Source organism: Sarcophilus harrisii, chromosome 2 (genome assembly GCF_902635505.1).
Source record: "Sarcophilus harrisii chromosome 2, mSarHar1.11, whole genome shotgun sequence".
Lineage (NCBI taxonomy): Eukaryota > Metazoa > Chordata > Mammalia > Dasyuromorphia > Dasyuridae > Sarcophilus > Sarcophilus harrisii.
In genome coordinates, this window is record NC_045427.1 from 142,953,900 (window position 1) to 142,978,267 (window position 24,368).

A 24,368-nucleotide genomic window follows, 5' to 3' on the forward strand; every position below is an offset into this window, starting at 1 on the left:
CCATGGAAACAACCAAATTTGCTTCATCTTTGGCACATAACTTATGTTTTGAAGAGGTTTGAGAGTTCATGGAGACTGGAGACAATGTCTACTCCGCGATGTTGCTGCTCACAGGAACAACTATTTCTTTAATTAAGCAATTATGTTGCTTTTTGTATATTTTTGTCTGAAATTTCAGTGGTTTCATTACATTAGTTAATATTTATTTATCTCCTCATTTCATCCTCACAACAATGTTGGGATGGTAAGTGCTATTATTATCTTATTTTATAACAAGGAAAGTGAGGTTCAAAGAGGCTAAATGGCTTGCTTGGAGTCACACAACTAAAAAGAGTCTGCCATATTTGAATTCAGGTTCTGAGCTCTATCTACTATGCCACTTAGTTGCCATATAAATAAGCTGTTAGACTAACAAAAGTCTTAGGTTACAGACAGCACACTTCAATTCACCTTATGTCACAACATGCCACCACTATTTCCTACACTTCCATCCTTGAACCATATATAATTCTTCTATATCCAATTAGTAACATTAAATGAAAAGCATGATCATCATGTGTTTTAAGAAAAAAAAGTTGGTCTGGGTTTGAATCTGTTTTCCTATTTATGGCTTGTATGGGCCTTTGGGTTTTTTAATTGTAAAATGTGGGGTTACAGTAATAGCCTCTGGGTCTTTTCCAACTCTACATTAGACTTTTGTGTTGTTTTATTTCTCAAGTTTCCACCTGTAGTAGAATTTGAATTACCTAACACTAATTTTCTTCAATGAGAGCAACAGAATTTGTGACAATTTCAAGTTAAATTTTTATCCATCAGATTGCAACTGCATATTTTAGATCTATAATAATTATCCTTGATTTTAATTATTTTTAAATAGCATATTTTCAAAACATATGCAAAGATAGTTTTCAACATTCACCTTTGCAAAACCGTGTGTTCCGAATATTTTTCTTCCTCTTTTCCCTCATCCCTCCCCTAAACCAATATTTCTTAAACATGTACAATTCTTTTATATATATATATATATATACATACATATATAATTTTTCCCCACAATTATCATGCTGCACAAAAAAACTTTAACAATTAATCATAATTACTGACCCTGAGCTTTTCAAAATTAGCTTGGGCTATGGACGCCAAAAGCATGCACAAAAGATAGAAATACCAAAATGCACGCATGCATGTTTGTATGTGTGTGTGTATTTGTGTGTGCCTGCACAACAACTCAAGGTGAAAAGGTATGGCAAGATAGAAAGGGGATTAAATTAATACAACAAATATTTATTAAGCACTTATTCTATGCAAAGCATTCAATTTATTGTCTTATTTGCCTGGGACATGGAGGATCAAAGAGCCAATGGTGTCAGAGGTGGGACTAGAAGCCAAATTTTCCAAGGCTGGCTTTCTATCCAAAACATCTCTCATGCCCAGTTTACAGTTAAGTAAGTTGCTAAGTGATTTCTTCAAAGTTACTGACATTAACTAAGCAATGACCTGAAGTAGAATCAAATCTTCCCCTCAATATTACTTTACATTTGTTTTTTTAAATCAATGGAATTTTTTATTAGACAAGCTATGGTAACCACAAAACTGACAAACGAATTTTACTTTCATTAAATATTTTTGAACAGATATCTATCTGAACCTAAATTCTGTCACTAGGAGAAACATATTCAGATGGATATTCATTACTAGTATTTCATAATCATTCTTTTAAATTCAATATTACAATAAATGAAAGGCAGCAGAGAACAGAAAGAACACTGATATGAAAATTAAAAAAAAAAAAAACAAAACTAAGTTCAAGTCCCAGGGCACTTATAGGTCTGTGATTAGAGCAATGTATTAATATCGAGTCATTAATAGTGACATAATTTTTAAGTAACAACAATAAAAATGCAATTCTATGGAACTTTGAAATTTAAAAGGCATTTTCAATTAATATTTAATAAGTACTAAAAGAAAGTACACACCAAAAAAGAGCAGACATAACAAAACTACAATTACTTCATCCTTCAGCTTCTAGGTTGTATATCTAAATGGGATTCCCATAAGATTCTTTTTTAAGAATTAAAATCTGCCCATTCTCTGAAATTTTCTTTGTAGGACCCATTTCTAAGCTTTTGATTTATTTCTTCTTAATATCAACAATTTTTCAAGGCTTGATTAAGCCAGAAAACTATCATTTTGATATGTGACTTGAATATACTAAATACAGTGGAAGGATTACTTTAATTCATAATCTGTCATGGTGCCATGTATTTACACTAAGATCACTGAGGCAGAACATATTAATTGTGGACTCCTTTGCTACACATACATTTTTATCATATGTGTGTGGAAATTGTTAGTAAAAATAAAATGAATCATTTAACTTTTCTTTATTACTTCTTTATTCCAGTTTCTAGTTGGAAGTAAAATTCTGCAAATAATAATGCCAATCATCTAACGACACATATACTTTTGATTTTAGTGCATTTATAATTAAATTACAGAGTATGTAATTAAATTAAATAATAAATTGGCCTGAGATATAATGTATCAGCCCCATGACAACCTTATACCTTCAAATTTACGACACATTCATAAAATGAAATCCCTTTAAACAGAAAAAAAAATGTGTAGGCATACGTTTAAAAAACAAACCAAAACAAAATCTGACAACACCATAGCTCCTTCAGAATCTATGAAAGCCATATAGGGGTTAAAAAAGGTGACCTATATTCTGACAAATATGGCAAATTATATAAGTCAACTAGCTGCAAGTAAATATTTCTTTTTCTTACTTAAAAACTCCAAATAAATAAGTATACTATAAAACATTTTTATCTTCCTTAAGAATTCTGGCAGGTTTTCTCCAAAGATGCAAAAACTGCTATCAAAATGAAAGGAAACATATGTTCAAAAAGTATGACTTTTATCTTTTGCTTTTTTGGGAGCAACCACAAAAGCCAGTTTTTATTTTTTATTCTGACAAAGTTAAGAATTTCAAATTACAATTCTTGGTTTAAATAATAGTTAAATGTTCAAATGTTCAATAATATATTATAATTTACTTTCAGGAACTAAAATCCTTCAAAATAATAAAATAAGTAGATTTCAGAGCATATGTGTGTGTGTGTGTGTGTGTGTGTGTGTGTGTGCGCGCATGTGTACAGCCAGATACAGATAGAGATCTATTTATGTATTTGCTAGTGAATATATTAAAAAAGATTGCTTTTAACAGATTACAATATAGGCTAAAAAAAAACAAAAAACAAAAAAAACCCTTATCCAAATTATTGAAATTATTTGTGTCAAAACTAAGGAGTAACATTTTTTTTATCAAAATCTCCCATGAACATGAAAGATTAAAATAATTTTCTTTCAGGAACAAGTATTTCAAAATAACTTTACTTATTACCTGCCTCCTCCTAAAAAGAGAAGTCCAAGAGCCATATGATGAGCCAAATGGAAACCATAGTTCATTTCTCCACCAGTCTTCTTATGCATGAAGCGACAAAGCTGGAGAACCTTCAGATTTCCAGAGCCAGCCATCACCATGGCAAGAGAGAGGAGCACGACACTTAGGCAAGTTTCCAGGTTATAATGGCCTGTCTTGAGGTACAATAAATGAAGTCACAATATTAAAATTATTATTGCTATACTTCTTTGTAATCACATCTAAATTGGCCAGCATTAAAGAACTGCAAATTTATGTAATTTCTGTAGGAAACACAGTATTGTCAGTGGATCAATAGATTAGAAAAACCTCAAGGACAAGAACTGGGTCTTAAATGAATTGAATGCCTAATACTTCCTGGCAAATAAATTAACAAACTCATGTTAACAAATGAATATTTAATTGAATTCTATGGAAAGAGCCTGGTTAACTAAAGAAATTAAAATGTAAGAACTAATATACATTAACATTGCATGAGTTTCTATAGAGCAAATAAGACATGAGGTATTTTCTTATTTAATCTCTTTTACATAATAATTTGCTACCTACTCCATTTAGGAGAGAGTAGCATTAACAACAGAAAAAAGAGAAATAAGTAACTCCATTCTAAATTGCAATACTAAAGTTATAATTAATAATGTGGCAATAAAATATTGCTGAATTTTCCCTTAATGTCTATGAATGTTCATTATTAAGAGTTTCATTATATTTCTAAAGAAATAAGAAACAAACTTACCACTGAAGCTGTGGGTGCAGACAAACACTTCATAAAATCTTTTGCAAACTTATACTATAAAAAAGGGGAAGAGGAAATTTTCAAAGTTAAAAATGACATTTTAAAGGTTATTTAGGAAGAGAGTAAAAAGAGAAACATCTTACCAAACAATTAAATGCTGCTAAGTTTTCTGAACCAGCAAATCGGAAACCCAGAGACAAACAAGCTCCAGCAATTATATAGACATGTGCTTGCCTAAAAATAGAAGAAAAACACTTTAAAAACTTTGTAATTATACTTTAAAAATATACTTGGAACATAAGAAAGAGAAATGAAAATTGAATCTGCAAAAGCAAATGAGAATATAAAGGCAGAAGAAAAGAGACAAGGACAAAACCTTAGAGAACATACATAACATTTATCTTCAGTCACAAATGTATTTAATAATGTTTGGGGAAAAGAACGTGAACTTAAATTGTCTCTCATTTTTACATACTATTTCTTTTTTTTACATTTTCATATACATATTATTTTAAAGAGTATGTATCATTTATCTTTTGGACATGGCCCATGTGGGAACTTGTTTTGCTTTGCTATATATATTTGTTATTGTATATATAAATATACAATATGTATATTTGGTGTTATTTTTTCTTTTATCAATGGGGAAGATAGGGAGTGACACACAAAGTGAGAGGGAGTGGAGGTACATTTTTATCAACTAAAAAATGTAAAATTAAATTTACAAAATAAAGAGTATGTATTCAACAGGAACTGGGTTTTTCAACTTTTTTCATATTACAGTACTTACGCCAGAGTTTCCAAGTTCAGATCCTCTGAGGATGGTATTTCAGTGTCATTAAGAGAAATACTATTTTCCCTTATGATCTGTCAAGTATAAAGTAATCATCCTTAGATATCTGTGACTGGTTTTCAACTTGCACATTTAAGTGGAAAAAAAAAAAAAAAAAAAAAAAAAGACATGCCACGTATATATTTACAGATATTTTTTTCTCAAATAATTTTATTATAGTACCCATATTTTAATTGCATCAGTTTGATCCTTTATACTCTTAACTAATCCATTGATATGTGATTATTAAATCCAAATCTAAATTTACAAAAGAATATGTAACTTTTAATTAAATATTTCCTGGAATTTGGAAGTGACTTTTTTCTTAGAAAATTATAGTGGGGATGGAATTAGAGGTTAGGAAGAGAGAAAAGATAAGCCAATTCTCACTGAAAAAGAATCAACAATGTAGTTTAAAGTCCAATCTCCTTACTGAAAAGTTGTTTTTCAGTGAATTCGTTTCCAGCTCTTCCCTAGATAATTTTTCCTTGAGTTTATCAAACATTGGGGGGAGGGATTCTATTATTTCTGATGTTTTCCTTCTCTTAAGAGCAGTTAGACTGGACAGATTGTTGGCCATGGAATCAAAAAGATCTAAGTTCATATCTTCCCTCAGATAATTATTAGTTGTGTGATCCATGGCACAAGTTGATTAATCTCTCTCAATTTCAGTTTCGCCATCTATAAAATGGCTTGTTCTGAGGATCAAATGAAGTAACATACATAAAGCACTTTCGCAAACCCTAAAATGCTCTATTCATACTAGCTACTATTATAACTATTCCTTATCTACTCTATTTCAATAGTCTATTTTTTTCATTAGTAACATAGTTTAGATGACTATTGCTCTATAACAATTTGAAATCTGGATAAGTCTCCTTTCACTCTTTTTTTCATTGTTTCTCCTAAGATTTTAGGTCTTTTGTTCCTCAACATGAATTCTATTACTACTTGTTTATCTACATAAAGTACCCTCTTTGATAATGGAATTGATGTAGCACTAAATCTGCATATTGACTTAGGATATATTTTTATTGACAAGAGGATGATCCAATAAAGGAATTTTCCAAACTCATTAACATATATTTAACATATTGGTTTACTGTCTATGATTCCTTTAAGCACAATGCAGTGTTTCTGTCTCATGATTTTGATTTCTGCCTTGTCTATTAGAATGATGACAAAGCCTGTTACTTTTGGAATTATTTGATCCATAATCAATTGTGTCTCTGTGCTTCACCTCCCCATCTCTCATTATTGCTTTACTATCTATTTAAGGATTTGATTGAGATTCATCTCCCATTCTTGGCCCTTTATCATTCCCTTTCACCATTAAAAGTTCAAGTTCTTGAGATCACTGTAAAGTAAGTGCTTAGCAAAGTGCGTAGCCCATAATATATACACAATGTAAATATGAACATCATTGTTATTATTCTCTCCCACAAAAGACAGTTATTTCCTTCTAGGTCAGGAGCTTTAGCTCATGGAGTAATAATTCAACTCCTAGATCTTTTTTTATCCTTATTCTTTAAATTTGCAAGTTAATCTGTATTTCCCTGTATCCTTTTTGCACTTCAATGATCCTTTCATTCTTTTACTCCACAGAACAATGTGATTTAAAAACAAAAACAATAACCTATAAATAACTGATTTTATTATTATTTAGTTCTTTCTAAAATAGAAATAGCAATGTCTATATTACCTCATAGGCTGTTGTGCAGAAAGTACTTTGTAAGCTAAAATAATTATGTTTTACATAATTGTGAGCAATGGTTATCATTGCCAAAATTTGACAAAATCTAGCAAATATACTTACTTGTGGAACATTACTATCAACCCACTTGGAATTAGGCAAAATGTCATCCCATAAAATCAGGCATCGAGCAAGGGTCTTAAAGAAAAGGATCAGAAAAAGTTCAAGGTTAATAAAATGTATAAAGTTTTGAGATAATAATAATTAAAAGAACTTTCTGGTATTCTCCAATAACTAATCCTATGATAAACTCTAGATAGTCAAGAGTTTCCATGTTGCCTTTTAGCTATTTGGTAATAAACAGTTATATAATCACACAGTTAAAGCACTTAATAGATGAGCAGTATATTAGTGACATATATTTTAGGAAAATAGGGATACATTTTAGTGCCACCCAGAGGGATAACTGCCAAGAAGCACATTGCCATTGTAATCCCTCCTTTTATGTGGTGAGAGAAATAGAGAACTTATTATTAAACCTTCAATATAATCTTCTCAATTCTACATTTAAGGGAAGTTTTAGAGATAAAGTAATTTGCCCAGGCTCACAGTAAATAAATGAGAGCTGAGATTTTCTTAAGAGTCTTCTAACACAGTCTATTATTCTTTCTACTACACATGCTTTCTTGGGAAAAGGTGGGGATATAAAGGATAAAACAGAGAGGATATCCAACACCCTTGATTATAAAAAAGGAAGACTCTAAACAGATTTTCCCAGGACTAGATGTGAACATACTGCCTCATACATCAATTCCCTTTTCAGGCATTCTTCAAAATAACTTAGGAAAATGTAAATTACTCTCATATAATTTCTCTCTTACCCAATTCCTTTCCCATTTAAGCACAGAAACTCTTCTAAAATGGCAGGCTTCATCAAAATTGTCTAGAAATTAATTCTTAAACTCAGGATTAATTTTTTAAGTAATATTTTTAAACAGAAATAAACTTAAGTAGAATGGCAATATTTTAAATCCCTTTTTACTACTGAAGTAGTTTTATAATGTGCATTAGAAGTGTCTTTTGGAAGAATACACAAATTGAACTTTGAAATAATGGTCATTGTCTCCATCACATTATGATTTAGAGGGACTGTGTACATACCCTTAGCAGAAGAAATTCTGGTTTCACAAAATCCAACAAATACATTGTATCAGGAGCTCGAAGCCAGTCAGCAATAGATCTGTTTAAGTAGAATAATATAATTAAGATAACTGATGGAATCAAATTATGTCTCTAAAAGAAGCAACACAAAAATATTCCATCACAAAATATCCATATACTCAACTATTTTGTTAATTATGCTCAATTACTAATTTTTTTTCTATCCTCCAATAGAAAGGCCCTTGAAGGCAATGCTTCATTTTTGTTTTTGCAACCACAGCTCCTCATATAGTGCCCAACACCTAATTTTTACTAATGCTTGTTGATTAATTTATTATTATTGAGCAGAAGTCTCAGAATATTGGGAAAAATCTCTTAATAACCAATCTTCTCATAGTTTCCATTTAAACTTACAATAACCTAAACAAAATTGACTAAACTCACAATAGAGACACTTTAGTTAATTTACCCAGCTAATTAAAATTTCCCACAGTAAAGAAAACTCTTGCTCTGTTGAAATTATCTGCAATGCAAACCAAACAATGAAGGCTTTCTACACATCTACTGTTTGTAACATAGAATAGTAGCCACTGAGAGCAATATAAAATTGAATATTCATTTCCTGTTCTCGAGGATAGGTTAACCTATGTACCTCAGATACAATAAGTAACAAGAGGCCAATAGAAGTTTTTCATTCATGAGGGGATCAGCACAAATTTTATGGGGGAAGATTACATATGAAGTAGGCTTTGGATGATAGGTTTGGAGATAGGAAAGAGGATTCTCCAAGTAAAAGACCAGTATAAGCAACTTATTAATGATAAGTTTTGGGTTTTGTTTTTTTTTTTAAGTTAAAAAAGATTTCAAATATTTTTCTATATGATGATAATTTTGATTTATTTTAAAATAAATGACCTAACATGTTGTTTTGCTAATATTAAATATGTAAGTACAGAAATTTCAAAAACTTTAAAATTTGGAAATTTTTGAGAATTGGATAATGTCAGATTTTTTTAACATCCAAAATTTATGATCCATAACTGAAATCTATATAAATGATATTGTATATAGGGGTTGATAATTAGGGATTCACCCAGAATACAAGAATTTAAAGAGCTTTCTGTTTTATGACTGTAGAAATAAAAGACTTTTTTTTCCACTTTTTACTCAGGAAATTTTTAATGAGGCAAATTTATAAACATCAATACCTGTTATTAGTTTTTAAGTAGATCATCGCCAAAGCTAAAGTTGCACCAGGACAAGTCACATCTACATTGATTGTGTCACCTTCCTATCAAAAGATAATTTTTGAAGTTAATTCCAATTTACATACATGACTTGTGAATTTATTTTCTGCTAAAAAAAATTATTATGAATTCTGATTGGAATTAGCTAGTTAACATATTCCCCAATTTATTCATGTATCACTCAAAAAAAATACTTATTTTCAGTGGCTTCCCCAATAATATGAAAACTTAAGAACTAGTACTTAGCTGCATTACTTTATAGACTTACTTTAATTTGATAACTTGGAGATTTATGTTTTTCTCTATGCATTCCTGCTTGGAAGCGCCTGTGACCACCAACCATATACTGATAAAGCTGCTCAGGTACATTGAGATCAGACATGCCTATCAGGTTGCTACCATGCTTGAAATAATAACAAAAAAAAAGAACTATTTTAAAACAAATCTCATGGATTAAAAAACAAAACTACTAATTAAAGAAATGAACTAAAAATAAGCCACAATCTGTGCTCAAACATTTCAGATCATCCCTCTATATTGAAAAGGAAAGAACCTCAGTCACCTTCTAGTCCAATGCTTCCCTAGTACATAAATACCCTCTATAATGGGGGATTATTCATTTTTTGGTCATGGTCCCTGCAGGTAACCCAATGAAACTAAAGAATTCCTTTTCAGAGTAATGATTTTAAAGGCAGAAAACACATAATAGATTAAGGTTTGCAAAGAATGTTACACATTATTTTTAAAAAACAAGTTCACAGTCCCCAGATTATGAATCTTGCTTATGACATTTCTAAAAAGTGATAATCTAATCTCTTCATGAATACCTCCAGTTAGGGGAAGGATTTGGTGAAGCCCATTACATTTTTAGTCTTTTTAGTCTCCTTTACTGGTTCTTCATTCATGTTATACCTGCTACTATGAGTGTCCCTCAAGTCTTTGTCCTGGGCTCTCTTCTGGTTCTTGCTGTATACTATCTTACTTGGTGATTTCATCAATTCCCATGGGCTCATTTTCTTTGCAGATGATGCCCTGATTTATATCTCCAGTTCTAGTCTCTCTCCTGAGCTCCAGTCCTCTATCAGCTACAAAAATTTTTAAATGTAAAAAAAATCTAGTCAAATATAATCTCTGACTAAAACTGGGTCTATTTCTATAGCATGAAAGGATTCATACCATTATTTTATAAATATGTGTATAATATTTATATTTTAAATGTACACATACATCCATTTTGTATGAGTGTTTATGCATATACATATCTAAGTATAAAAATCCACATGTATAAGCACACAAGCATGGATATGCTTGTGTGCATACATACATATGTAAACATCTGTTGTTCAATCCTGTTTGACTCTTTGTGACTCTTGTGTATCATAGCACACCAATACTGTCCATGCCATGTGGTTTTCTTGGCAAAGACACTGGAGTAGCAAAGCCATTCCTTCTCCAGGGAATTAAAGCAAAGTGAGTTGCCCAAGGTTATAGTTTGTTATGTGTTTGAAGCTGGATTTGAACTCAGATTTTCCTGACTACACTGAGTCACTCAGCTGCCTCTTCATGGATATACACTTAAACATACACATGTATGTACATATAAATCAAACAAGCAAAGAGAAGGCTACTGTGTACCTGTGACAATAAGCACCAGATACGTTTATATATTTCAGGCTCTTTGCCCCCATAGTGATGAGTAAAAACATCAGTTTGCAGTCTAACTATTTATGTATTCAAGTTCTAGTTTGGGCATTCTGCCTTAGATGCTTTGAGCCTTTATCATTCAACTCCCTTTTATTGTTCTCTTGTTCTACAAATAAACAGTAGACTTCAGTAAAGAAAAGATTCTTTAAGTCAGATATTTACTCCCCAGATATTCTCCCACTAAAAACCTGGTACTTCTTTAAAATCCACAACTGAAGGAATAGTTGAGATTAAGCTGTTGGAATAAGATAGAATGCGCTTCAAAGAAAGGTTAAATAACACCAACTGTTTTAACACACATTTCAGAACTAAACTTTGAGAATTAAGAATGCTTACCCCCAAGCAAACCATGCCCAGTGCCAAACCAGCTGCTAAAGAATATGATTCCCTGTCAGTGCAATATTCCATTTCTGGACCTGGGGGACGTCCTTTAAAACATAAGAAACAAGTTTCAAATAGCCCTTCTAACATTTTAACATTGTAAATAATTTTTAAGACATTAAACTTCTAATTATAAGAGAAATTAATACTGTTGAGGACTGATATATGACCTGAGTAGTCAAAAAATTACTTGTGGATAAGTGACAAATGATGTTTACCATGGCCAAATTACTAGGCAATGAAAATCCTAATTAATTCTTTAATTTATAAATTTTGGCTACTTTGTAAACTCTGTCACATGGAACCATGGAATTTGAGGAAAAATGAATGGAAAAAATTCGGTTAGGAAAGATTCATTAGTTTTAAAATTATCGTTAATAGTTTTGTCTTCCTTATATTATGTTTGTTTAAACTAAGTTTTTAAAATTACCCTCACATAGCTATATCTCTTAACCAGTCTATCTAGTAATATAGAACAGAAATACTACTTGTTGGAAAAGATTACAGCCAGAGGAAGAAAAACAAACAATCCTATGATGGTAAATATATTAATCATTAAAACAAAAACAAAACACTTCCAATTTTCTCAAGAAAATAATCCTGGTACTTTACTCTATCCAGTGGAAATGTCATACACACATTGTTTTAAATTTTAAAATCAAGAAAACACAAGCCAAAATAAACTGATGAAAAGCATTTCAAAAGTATCAATCAATATCAGCAAGTATTACTTAAATATCCACTATGTGCTGGTACTCTAAATACAAATAAAAGTATAAAATAATCCCTACTTGTATTGAACTTACATTCAAGTTCCTATAAAAACATGTCTTTATGTCAATAAATACAAATATTTACAAACTAGTTAAATAGAAGATAGATTGTAAGGGAGTCACTAGCTATTAAGAATAGGAAGAATGAGGAATCAGGAGAGGCTTCATGAAGAAAGATAATATCTACATAGCATCTTAAAGGATGAGAGAGAATATCAGGTAAAGGCAAGAGGAAGTGCTGTTGTAACAATCTAAGCAAAAAGTGATCAGGATATAAATTAAGATGGTAGTTATATGTGAGGAGAGATATAGGATACAAGAAATGTTTTGAAGGGAGAAAGAGCAAGATTTGGCAATTGATTTAGATATGTAGAATGAAAAAAGGGGTGGATGAGATTAAGGTTGCAAACGCTGAGTGACTAGAAGGACTAGTGCTCTCAAAAGCACCAAGAAAATTAAGAAGGAAAGGTCTACAGCAAAAAAAAAATAATGAGTTCAGTTTTAGATATATTGAGTTTAAAATATTTCTGAAACACAGAGTTTGAAATGTCTAACTAGAAGTTGGTGGTCTAAAACTAACTGAGAAGAGGCTGAGGCTGGATATATAGACCTCTGAGTCATTAGTATAGAAATGATAGTTAAAACCATAGCAGCTGATGAGGCTACCAAAAAAAAAGTATGTAGCAGGGATTCCTAAAATTCATATCCTTGAATTTAAAAGAAACTTTTTTTTTTGCTATTTTTCAATAGCAAACTTGTAATTCTTTGTAGTTTATTTAACTTATTTAAAAATGATATTGGAAAAGAGTACATTAACCATCTATCTAGTCATGTGAAAAAATGCTCTGAATCACTACTGGTCAGAAAAATGCAAATAAAAATAATTCTGAGGTAAGATCTTATACCTCTCAGGTTGGCTAAGATGACAGGAAAAGTTAATGATAAATGTTGATGGGGATGTGGGAAAATTGGGACACTAATGCATTACTGGTACAGTTTTGAAAAGATCCAACCATTATGATGAGGTTAAGTGTGGTTAACAGAAGAATTGATTCCTGGGGCAAGCAGGCAGAAAGCTCTGACAAATCAGTTTAATTCACATTTAGGGAGCTGGTCCAGTTTGAAAACCACATTATGTCAAACTCCTGAGACCCACCTTCTGTCTCAAGCAATTTCACCCTGCAATGCCCTGTCAAAAATCCCAGGAATGTCCCCGAGATTAAATGTTCCCTATAAGCTCTACTTATGGGCCATCTCATGGCTGCTTCCCTCCTTTGGGGCAGTCTACCCTGGCCTTGTGGTGTCTTTCTCCTTCCCCTTCCCCCATGCCTCTTGGGATCTCCCCTAACTCCACTATGATTTTCAACCCCTTCTTTTCCTCATAGCTAACTCTTTTAGGGTGCTAAGCCCCTTTCAGAATTTAGCCTGTCAGTTAAGGGCATGCCCCAACCTCATGGAGTACTCCCTTTCTATTGGATAAGTGTAAGTTCCATTGAGGAACTTGTCTTTCATTTGCTCTCCTACTCTATTTCATTGGCAGGATTGGCAGCTAGATGGCACAATGGATAGAGGACTAGCCCTGGAATCAGGGAAACCTGAGTTCAAATCCAGCCTCAGATACTTAATAGTTACTAGCTGTGTCATTCTGGGAAACTCACTTAACCCCAATTGCCTAGCTTTAAAAAAAAAAAAAAAAAAAAAAAAAAAAAAAGTGAAATCCTCTATTTCTGCTGTCAATTGTTTCCCTTCAAGTCACTTAACTTCAACTGCCTCAGTTAAAAAAAAAAATGTTTGTAGCAGCTCTTTTTGTGGAAGCTGATCAAGGTGTGGTATATGAAGGTAATGGAATATTACTGTTCTATAAAAAATAATGAATAAGCTGATTTTAGAAAGATCTGGAAAGATTTACATGAACTGATACTGAGCAAAACAAGCAGAACCAGGAATATAGTGTACACAAATAACAGCAAGAATGTGTGATGATCAACTATGAAAGACTTGATTTTTCTCAGTGCTTCAGTGACCAAGGCAATCTCAATAGACTTTGGATAGAAAATGTTATCTGCATCCAGAAAAAGGACTATAGAAATTGAATGTAAATCAACACAAGTTATGTTATGTTCACTTCTTTGTTGTGTTTTGTTTTTTTCCTCTCCCATGGTCTTGTTCAGATTTTTCTCTCAGCATGATTCATAAAGCAATGTGCATTAATAATAATTAAATAAATTTTTTAAATGTTTAAAAGGTACAATGGGTAGTTTCAGGAATTTTCTTTAAAAGTACTAATAAAATATTTTTTAAAGAAAAAAAGGGGGGCACTATTCAGTGGTCACAATTTGGTATGTCACAAACTTTAGCTAAACTCCTAGCAAAAAATGACAAAATTAGAACTCAAGAATATAATGTTTAAAGCAAATCTGGTAATGCCTCTTCTTCAGATATGTTCTGGCAAAAAGAAAAAGTCATTTGTTTGACTGAGGTTTTTTTCAGGTTATGCACATACAATCATTTTAAATATATTTCCACATTAATCATGTTGTGAAGGAAACGTGAACAAAAGAGAAAAGCGACAAGGAAAACAAAAAAGATGAAAATATAAGCTTCAATCTTTATTCAGTCTCCATAGTTCTCTCTTTGTATGATGGCATTTTCCATTCCTATTCTATTGGAAGAGTCTTGGATCACTGGATTGCTCATAAGAGCCAAGTCTATCATAGTTGATCATCACACAATCTTGCTCTTAGTGTAAACAATGTTCTTCTAGTTCTGCTCACTTCATTCAGAATCAGTTTCTGTAAGTCTTTCCAAATTTTTCTGAAATGAGCCTGCTCATCATTTCTTATAAAACAGTAATAATGGAATATTATTACATTCCCATACCATAAATTATTCAGCCATTCCTTAGTTGATGGACATCTACTCAATTTTTAGTTTCCTTTATGAGCTCTTTGGGATATGGGCCCAGTAGGAACACTTAAGCCACCATTTAATCAAAAAACATTTACTAAGCACCTATTAAGTATCAGATACTGGGCTAAGATAAGAAAAGCAAATGACAGTCCCTACCCTCAAGAGTTCACAATCTAATAGGGGAACAACAGGCAACAAACCATGTACAAACAAGCTATATATGATAAATATCAACAGTTATTGGAAGGCATTAGACTTAAGAAGGATTGAGAAAGACTTCCTGAAGAAGGTGATATTGTAGCCAGGACTTAAGAAAAGTCAGTGAATCTAGGAAGCAGAGACGAGGAAGGAAAATATTCTATGCATACAAGACACCTAGTAAAAATGCCTGGAATAGAGAGATGGATTATTTTGCTCAAAGAAAAGCAAGGAGGCCACTCAGTAGATAGAAGATAATACCCCTATTAAAATGGATACTACAAGTTAACATTTATAAACAAATTAGGTCGTAAACTCTCATATGAGGAGAAAAAGAGAAAGGAACTATGATTTTGATAGTGTTATAATCTCCAGAAGAGGAAATTCATCTTTATAATATAGTTAAGCTACAACTCTGGGATTTAGAATCTTAAAGATTTGCTTAGGGCACTGAGGGATTAAGTGACTTGCTAACACATTCCTTCTGCTACTTTGTTATGCCACAATTCTCTTTTATTTTCCTGACTCAATTTCCCTAAACTGTCCTGCCTCGGTTTCCCTAATCTACCTCAATTTATAATTGTTCTGCTCAACCACCTCTCCCTCCTTATCATAAGGAGAAAAACCTTCTATCTTAAAAGGCATCATCAAAATATTGGGTGCCTCTCCCCTTTCTGTAATCCCAATTATCAGATATCCCCCAATGTCTCCCCTCACCCTGTCAGAACCGAATTATCACAGTCCTATTCCCACTCTCAGCACTCTGACTCCACCCCTGCTTCGATCTACCCCATGACTGAGCCATGTGTATATAGGTCATTGAGAACTCACATTGTTTGCTGGATTCTAGGTGACGCTAGTCTCACTCAGCCCTGGGACCAAACCATGAATGAATCCATTTGCCTCTCAGTAAATCTCTCCCTTTCAAATAAAATATTAAATATTCTCTAATCTCTAGCTTGCCTCAGTTTCTCCGACATTACACTTCAGCAATGGTAAATGCCTAGATATGGACAACAGTGATATATTTTGAGAGCAGGGACTGTCCTTTATCTTTCCTTGCATCTTCAGCACTTAAGTCAATGGCTGGCATAGAACAGATGCTTACTAAATGCTTGGTGACTTGTTTTGGAATCAGGAAAAAAGTTCTAGAACTATTTCATTCTCAACCAAACCTCTTAATTTTTTCTAACTTTATCATTATTTTAATATTGATAGATACAACTTGAAGAAATATTCTATTAAAGACCAGGTAAGATCTCACCAATTTCAGCCAGCAGAACTTCAGCAGTATGCCTGTGAGCTGTCCCTTGATAGACAAGGCCTATGCCTATCACTGCAGCCACCTGAACATTGTGAGGGACATCAAGTTCTGTTGAAGTTGGAGGTAAGAGAGCAGGTATATGGATGCTGAGAAGTCGAGTAATTGACATATCCATTGTGCCTAGCTTAGCAGCAGAAACACCAAGAAGCAGTCCAATGCTGGTCATCTCATGGCCCTAAAACAGTGAATTGAATAAAAATAAAAAAATAAAAAACTTATAAGGGAGAAAATAACCTTTAATTCTAAACTTTTACATTCACAATAAATTCTAGGAGTCAAACAATACAACATTTTTAAAGAAGATCCAGCTTGGCAAACTCTAGTCAGAAAATATAAGGGGATGCTAAGGTTTCTCTCTTTCCAATTCAGATTCTCACCTTGGTCAGATAGTCATGTATATTAAGAGTAGCTAGCTTTGTAAGATGCCCATTCAAGCCTAAGGCCATAAGAAAACCTGCATATTCATTGGCCAATTCTGCATTCTTTGGTTTATTGTAGACAATCCAAGCTGAGTCAATCTGGGAAGCAGGTGCTATTTTTAACCCCGCAGCAACACCATTGTGAAAACTAGCCCAACATGCCATGTTGGGAGGCACATCAATATTTCCACTGTTAAGGTCCACAGTTGTGTTCCTAGGAGGAGCCCGTCCTATTCAGCAAAAGAAAATTTAACATTAACACGTTAAATAAAAAAATTACTTAACACAAGCCAAATAGCTAAATTTAGCTCCAGCTCCATAATAGAACAGACTTCTTCATAGTCTATATTATTAACCTCTTAATTCCTAAATTCTTGTTAAGGCTCTGGAAGCCTTCAAAAATTGAATTCAAAAATTAATTAACTTGTCTTTAAAATCAGGGTCAAAGAGTTAAACTAAACAAGTTTCCTTTGTTAAAACACATGAAGTAATATGAATGGTAACAAGTTCTTATAGGTGAATCTGGTCATGAATACACTTTCAGAAATCTGACCCTTAAAATAGCCTGCCAAGCAGTAAGGCACTTCAACACTAGCATTAAAATGTGCATCAGAGCCAAGAAAATAGTTTACTTTACTACATATGATTAATGAAATTAGTATTAATTCAACACATGCTGTTAATTTTCACTGAGGATAGGAAATACAATATCATGTACAGGTATTAAAGAAGAATTTTGAATAAGTAAAAGATCTCTGCAAATCAACTACATATGGAAGAATTTTTTTTTTAGCTTAATGAATATCTGTGTGTGTTACCATAAATACTTTAAATTACTTTAGACACTAGTAGAAAGGTGGGTGTTTGCTAGATTTTTCTTGAAATTAGATCATTCACTGAATCTTAAAAGAGTCATTACTATGCTAAATGTTATATAGTCCTTCACAAATACCTTAAGGGGTAATCACAATGAAGCACAAACTCTACCTCAACCTTTTAAGCTAAAGAGGTTTTCAAAGACAGAACTAGTGGCAATCTGTCATCAGAGGACCAACGTCATAGAGTAACAGAGTTGCATGGAACCTCAGTGGCAATTTGGACCTCTAGAGAAATTATATCAGAAGAAGTATTTCCTCTAAAGAACAATATTTAAGTAGTCATTTCCTCTTCCTTGGTGAACTCCAGTTCAAAGGGAATAATTGCTTCCCAAGGTACCTATTTGATTTTGAAATACCTCTAATCATTAATAAGTTTTTCTTTAAAAGATTAAATATATGTCTTTTCAACTTCCACCCACTGCTCCTATTTCTGCCCTTTGGGCAACAACATACCAGTTAGATTCAGTTTAGGAACAGGCAACGGTTCTGTCGGAACTGGATGGTATGAAAACAAAGTAAACATTCCACGCCCCAAGGGAAGTGCCATAGTTCGCTGACACAACTGGAGCAACCTATGATGAAAATAAAAAGTAATGGTAGGTATGAAAAGTTAAAAAGCAAAATATAATACTATCAATCTCATACAAAGAAACTATTTTATATAACTCAACCTGATGCCAACTCACAATGTAGGAGTATTTTCTTGCCTTTAACAGATGTTCTACAAAAATATCCTTACTCTAATTTTTATTCTATATCTTTGAGAATGACCCATTTTTATTTTATCTACATCTCCTATGTGAAAAGCATTTAGTCTATGAACTAAATTAACCTCCAGTGTTCATAGAGAAATATATTCTTTTTTTTAATTTTTTTAAATTTTTTAATTTTTTTATTTAATAGCCTTTTATTTACAGGATATATGCATGGGTAACTTTACAGCATTAACAATTGCCAAACCTCTTGTTCCAATTTTTCACCTCTTACCCCCCACCCCACCCCTCCCCTAGATGGCAGGATGACCAGTAGATGTTAAGTACATTAAAATATAAATTAGATACACAATAAGTATACATGACCAAAACGTTATTGTGCTGTACAAAAAGAATCAGACTCTGAAATATTGTACAATTAGCTTGTGAAGGAAATAAAAAATGCAGGTGTGCATAAATATAGGGATTGGGAATTCAATGTAATGGTTTTTAGTCATCTCCCAGAGTTCTTTCTCTGGGCGTAGCTGGTTCAGTTCATTACTGCTCCATTGGAAATGATTTGGTTGATCTTGTTGCTGAGGATGGCCAGGTCCATCAGAACTGGTCATCATATAGTATTGTTGTTGAAGTATATAATGATCTCCTAGTCCTGCTCATGAGAAATATATTCTAAGAGTCTTAAAGATATATTAAGTTTTTCCTTAATTCTCACAAAATATAAGGGTTCAAATAAAGAGACTCAGGATACAAAACAGAAAAGACACAAGTAGCTGAGGGTATAATTAGGGGAATAGCATCCACATAAATAACTTCAAGTCTAAGGAGGAGTTTGAGATAAGTGCAAAGATAAAATATAAGGAAAAAGACCGAAAATGGTACAAGGGTTTCAAGGCCTATGCTTTGAACATCCTAAATACCAGAAAGTTTTATTTTCTCACTTTGTGGTTTGGATGAAGTTTTATTTCAGCTACTAAAGAAAAAATTGGCAGGTCTCAATTTATGAATATTTCTTATTTATAAGGGATCATCTTATCAGTAAATTCACTACCACTCTCACTACTAACTGCTCCTGCTATAAACTCTTCCTTTTATGTCCTTGTTAAAGGACACCCAGAAATTCTGGCAAAGCAATGCTCTGACTTGGCACAGGAAATGATTGGAAAGGGAATAGTTACCCCTGTTGTTAAAGCTATGTTAAAGGAAAATATGACTTCTCACATAGCAACTCTGTTATGAAGGATAGTTCCGAACTCTTAGTACTGTTCAGTTACATTACAAATAAAATGGGCGTTTAAGAGCTATCCTAATACTTTATCATTTAAATCACTGTTTCTGTTGCAATATATATTATAAATAATTGATTTAGAAATGGTATTTTAAAATATATTTTGTAAATTGGACACTGCTTGAGTAAGTAGCTATTGAGGTCAGGTTATACGTACTGGGGACAGGGTCAATTTATTAAATTTTAGGGATCTAATAAAAATTTTAGAAATCATCTAAGCTTAATATTTTCATTTTATGAACAAGGAAACAATGACTCTGAAAGGTGTCTCACAAGCTGCACCGTTGCCTACAATGGTTTTCTCACTCTTATAGTATACCAGAGAAGAGATTAATCAATAAAGTGACTAAGCATCTACTATATACCACACATTGTAGTAGTACAAGAATTAGATGTAATTTTATGAAAGCTAAAACCACTCTGAAATTGTACTTTATTTACAGTCATATAAGCTGAAGCTCAGGATGTCCTACATTAAAGGACATCTCTTGTCAAGATTTCTACTTAAGTATCAGAAGTCAAAGCATCCAGCAATAGAGCATCCCTGATTTCTTGCACATATTTATTCCTCTCATGTTAACTCTCTTTCCCAACTCCTCTTTTTCTTCACAAAAATACTGAGGATTCTTCCTTGCAAAAAACACTTCCCTTTTAGAAAACTTTTTACAGTGGGAGAAAAAAAAAAAAAAAAAAAAACCATGGAATAGATAAAACCTAAACAGACAACTTTTGGGTGCATTAGTGTGGTTGAGTTGGGCCAATTAGTCAAACCAATTAAATTAAAGATTAAATATCTCTGTGTCAGGTAGTTTTTTTAGTGCATGGAATACAAAGAATGGTACCCCAAATAATTTTTTTAAATATCTCAGAAAATAAGAATGTTGAGATGGAATAGAGTCATAATATCTACTGCTTTTTGTTATTGATGATTTTTTATTTTATACCCCTTTCTAGTTCTTTCTTCAGGCACAGAAGCCCACAGAAGTGTTTGTCCTTAAGCTGACAATGCACTGCTGCTACCTTTGTCCTCCAATTCTAAAACTTTTTTTCATGTGGCTGAACAGGATCAGTGTGTCTTTTGCCATTTGTGATATACCTATGAAGAGGGCTAGAATGGGGTTTGCATCAGATGACAATAAGAAAGAATGGTAGGAATCGCCACAGCCTGATTTTATATCAGATGCTTTCCAGGTTACTTACAATAACTATACCACACCCAGTTTAGGAGCTGCCTAGGGATGGAGATGCTGATAGAAGTTTAAGTATCTTTAATCCCCTAAATTAAAATATGAGATTTACTTTCTCAGTTGTTTCTTTTAGTTATTTTGCATTTGGTACTCATACACTTTTTTTTTCTACAAATACGTCCAACTTCAAAATCTCAACAAATACCTTATTATCTTACTGATGATGTAATATTGTAATTATATCGAATTATTTTAAAAATTTTGAAAAAATGATGTTGCTTAGCATAACGTTAGACCAACTGGTATAAGCAAATACTCAAATCTATACACAAATGGGAAGTGACCAATATATATTATGCCACAGATACAAAAATCTATAGAGTGTTATCTATTTCAAAAGAAGATTCCCAGAATCTACTTTTAGAATACTAATAGATATTTTGAATACATTTACAATGTGCTAGGCTAACCTGAATTTGTAAAAGAAACAATATTTCTTTAAAATATCTCATTAATGTTGTAGAGACAGTAAAAATCTGCATACTCCAAGCTAAAAGAATGCTAGTCAAAACTCAAATTTAAAAGACTGCATATAAGTAATGGCTGATGGAATACTATTGAGCCTACTTGCCTGTTTTCTTTTTCTTCAATGTATTCATGGTCATTAACTTCTGGCATCTGTACTACATTGACTCGAACAGGATGAGCACTTTGGAGAAGTCTTCGAACCTCCTGGACTCTTAAATCTTCACTCCATATTAGTGACATGACTTCCTGATTCATATCATTCATGCCATCATCTTCTTCCTCTGCTTCAGTTCCTGAAGGCACATCTGATGAGAGCACCTGAGCCACAGACTTAATGGGAACAACACAATGTGAGAGTCAATAAACATTCACTGAGCATTCAGGATATGTGAACATTGTATGGATTTGAATAGCAAAAAAGGAAAAAAGTGCTTTCAGAAGTAGTTTTTTTCTACACACACAGGGGATAACCCTAGCTGAGACTGCCATCATCTCTTACCTCTATTTCCTATTGCCAGTCTCTCCTCATTTTAATCTTTCTGTCTTCATCTGGAAAAGCAACCTTCCTAAATCAAATGTCTATGTCATCTTTCCTCTTCTCAAAAAAAAAATCCAGGGGCTCCTATTAATAACTCCTGGATTCAATATAAAATTTTCTTGACTTTTAAAGCCCTTCCTAGCTTTCTAGTCTTCTTACCTTGCACTCCACCCTTCCTCTATAATACAGTCTTTCATGCTATTCCTCCTATACTATACTCCATCTTCTGACTCACTATGGTTTCGACCTCAGTAACACCATTCTTCCAGAATAAGCTCATCATCAGAAATCTCATGATCATAAAAGACTGTTTCAGCCTTGGAACTCAATGTTTCCTTGGTACCTTCATCTGTCTCTCCTCTTTGACTGGGAAGGTAGAGCAATCCATAGCCTCTTTTATAGAGAACTCAGAGGCTTTCCTCTTTATTTCCTATGAATTGAACTGTTTGGTTTTGACTCCACAAGAAAACCTCATCACAATTCTGGGAATCCCCTGACACAGAACAATTAACATGATGGATTGTAAGACCTAAATGTTATTTTATTGTTTGTTGAAGCTAAAGCTAAAACATCTTTAACATTTATATGTACTGTGTCTCCTGTGACACAAACATATTTCATTACTTGAAAAGTTGCTGGCCAATTTACACTGGCCTCTCTACCTCTTATAGTAGTCCTTGTGGACTTGTCTTTCTATCTCAGATTACCCTAACTTCTATTTGTTGATTTGTTTTTTATTCTAGATTTTGGTCAGTTACAGCTGCACTGACCAACTTCAAGGAGCTGAATAAACCATTGGATACTTTAATCAGTTTGATACAAGTCAGCAGGTGAACACGCTTGAGATAACATCAAAAGAAAATTAGAGAAGTAGGAAAAGGAAATTTGTTGGATTACTAATTGCTGGAATTCTAGCAGCTATAGCCATTATTACTTCACTTGCCGTTTCAGCTATAACTCTAAGAGAATCTATTCAGACTGCCCAATTTGCAGATCAATTAGTAAAAATGTATAATAAGCTTTTTAAAAACAAATTAATATAGATAATGAGTTAAAACAAGGACTGGGTTAATGGAACAATCATTAAAATAGTTAGGGAACCACATAAATAATTTGGAAATTCAATTCACAACTAACTTGTGATTATAGATTCACTCAAGTACATATAACTCCATAGAGAAGGGATACTTCAAATAAGGAAAAGAATAAATGGAGCTATACATAGTTCCAAGCTCACTTGGGATATCTCGATTAATTGCTTTGGCAGAAAACATGGCAAAAAGTAGTGTCCCTGGAATTGATAGCATAACAACCCAAATATCTGAATGATTAAAAAAGATTAAATCCTGTAAAAATCTGATTTCTATACCTTTGCATTTTGTTCCTCTTGCATGTATCATTCTTATACTCATTGGCCTGGCCCTTTGTGCTTTATGGTATGTTTTTTAATCATTGTCATTTATGGGAACTGAAGTTCATAGACTTCAACTTTTGAGTAAAAAAAGAGGAGACATAAAAGGCTAGAATGCATGTGACAGGAACAAGGCATCACAACTATGCCATTTACAACTCTGTTTTGACAGATACCTTGTTATTGATCATTTCTATTATTGACAAACCTGTTACAACAGATATCTTGCTATTGCTAGTTAAGGTAGAATTGAAATGTCAAAGTATGCATTAATCCTGGAAGTTATACAGCATCACCTGGAGATAGCTGGTGTTACTGTAACACTAACTTAAAAGAGTATATAAACCTTGGCTCTCAGATTAATAAGTGGAGATTGCAAAGCACATCTTTCGCCTGGCCTGAAATATTCATTTCAGATTCACACTCTCAGTTTTCACTGGAGCTGGATTCTGATAGTGTTGGTTAGTTTATACTCAACTGCATTTTTTTTTCCTCATTTATTTTTTATTCCTTGAAGGTTCTCTGGGCAAAGCAAAGTAAGGAATACATGGGGAAATTAAAGCAATATTAAAAAATAAAATATTTTAAAACAACTTAAAATGATTAAATTTACAACTCTTTACAATTTACAGCTACAGTTATTTTATTCAGATAAAGTCAAAAGGCTTAACACCATATTTTGGTAACTGTCATTAAAATTAAAAGGGACCTTTGTAAGGCATATACTTCAGAATATGGCACTTCTCTTAATAAACATAAATGAAAAATATATTGCTCTAGTTTATAAAGAATAAAATTTTGTTCTACGTTACCAGGACATATGATGTAATTTAAAGCCAAAATAACAGTAGAAGTTCAGTTAAATTCTCTGTATTCATTGGAATCAAACAGCTCTTCTGTCTATATAAATAGCAATTTTCACCAAATGAACCTAGATTTTACCATCACAAGTGCAAAAACACTCTTATCTAGAGTGCACTTCTAAAGCAGGAAACTCCACCCTAG

At 32.8% G+C, this 24,368-nt stretch overlaps 1 protein-coding gene across 3 annotated transcripts in view; it reads right to left on the bottom strand.

The window, feature by feature from the left end:
• ANAPC1 (anaphase promoting complex subunit 1) overlaps positions 1 to 24,368 on the bottom strand; it is a 133,038-nt gene that overhangs the window by 42,544 nt on the left and 66,126 nt on the right. For all 3 annotated transcript variants that reach the window (XM_031950992.1, XM_031950991.1, XM_031950993.1), the window contains exons 26-38: positions 21,518 to 21,744; positions 18,155 to 18,273; positions 16,782 to 17,053; positions 16,345 to 16,579; positions 11,155 to 11,246; positions 9,383 to 9,517; positions 9,076 to 9,158; positions 7,868 to 7,946; positions 6,830 to 6,904; positions 4,972 to 5,048; positions 4,325 to 4,415; positions 4,182 to 4,235; positions 3,407 to 3,600 (exon numbers count right to left, since the gene is read on the bottom strand). In XM_031950992.1, the coding sequence (XP_031806852.1) occupies positions 3,407 to 3,600; positions 4,182 to 4,235; positions 4,325 to 4,415; positions 4,972 to 5,048; positions 6,830 to 6,904; positions 7,868 to 7,946; positions 9,076 to 9,158; positions 9,383 to 9,517; positions 11,155 to 11,246; positions 16,345 to 16,579; positions 16,782 to 17,053; positions 18,155 to 18,273; positions 21,518 to 21,744 (1,733 nt within the window). The remainder of the gene's footprint in view (positions 1 to 3,406; positions 3,601 to 4,181; positions 4,236 to 4,324; positions 4,416 to 4,971; positions 5,049 to 6,829; positions 6,905 to 7,867; positions 7,947 to 9,075; positions 9,159 to 9,382; positions 9,518 to 11,154; positions 11,247 to 16,344; positions 16,580 to 16,781; positions 17,054 to 18,154; positions 18,274 to 21,517; positions 21,745 to 24,368) is intronic.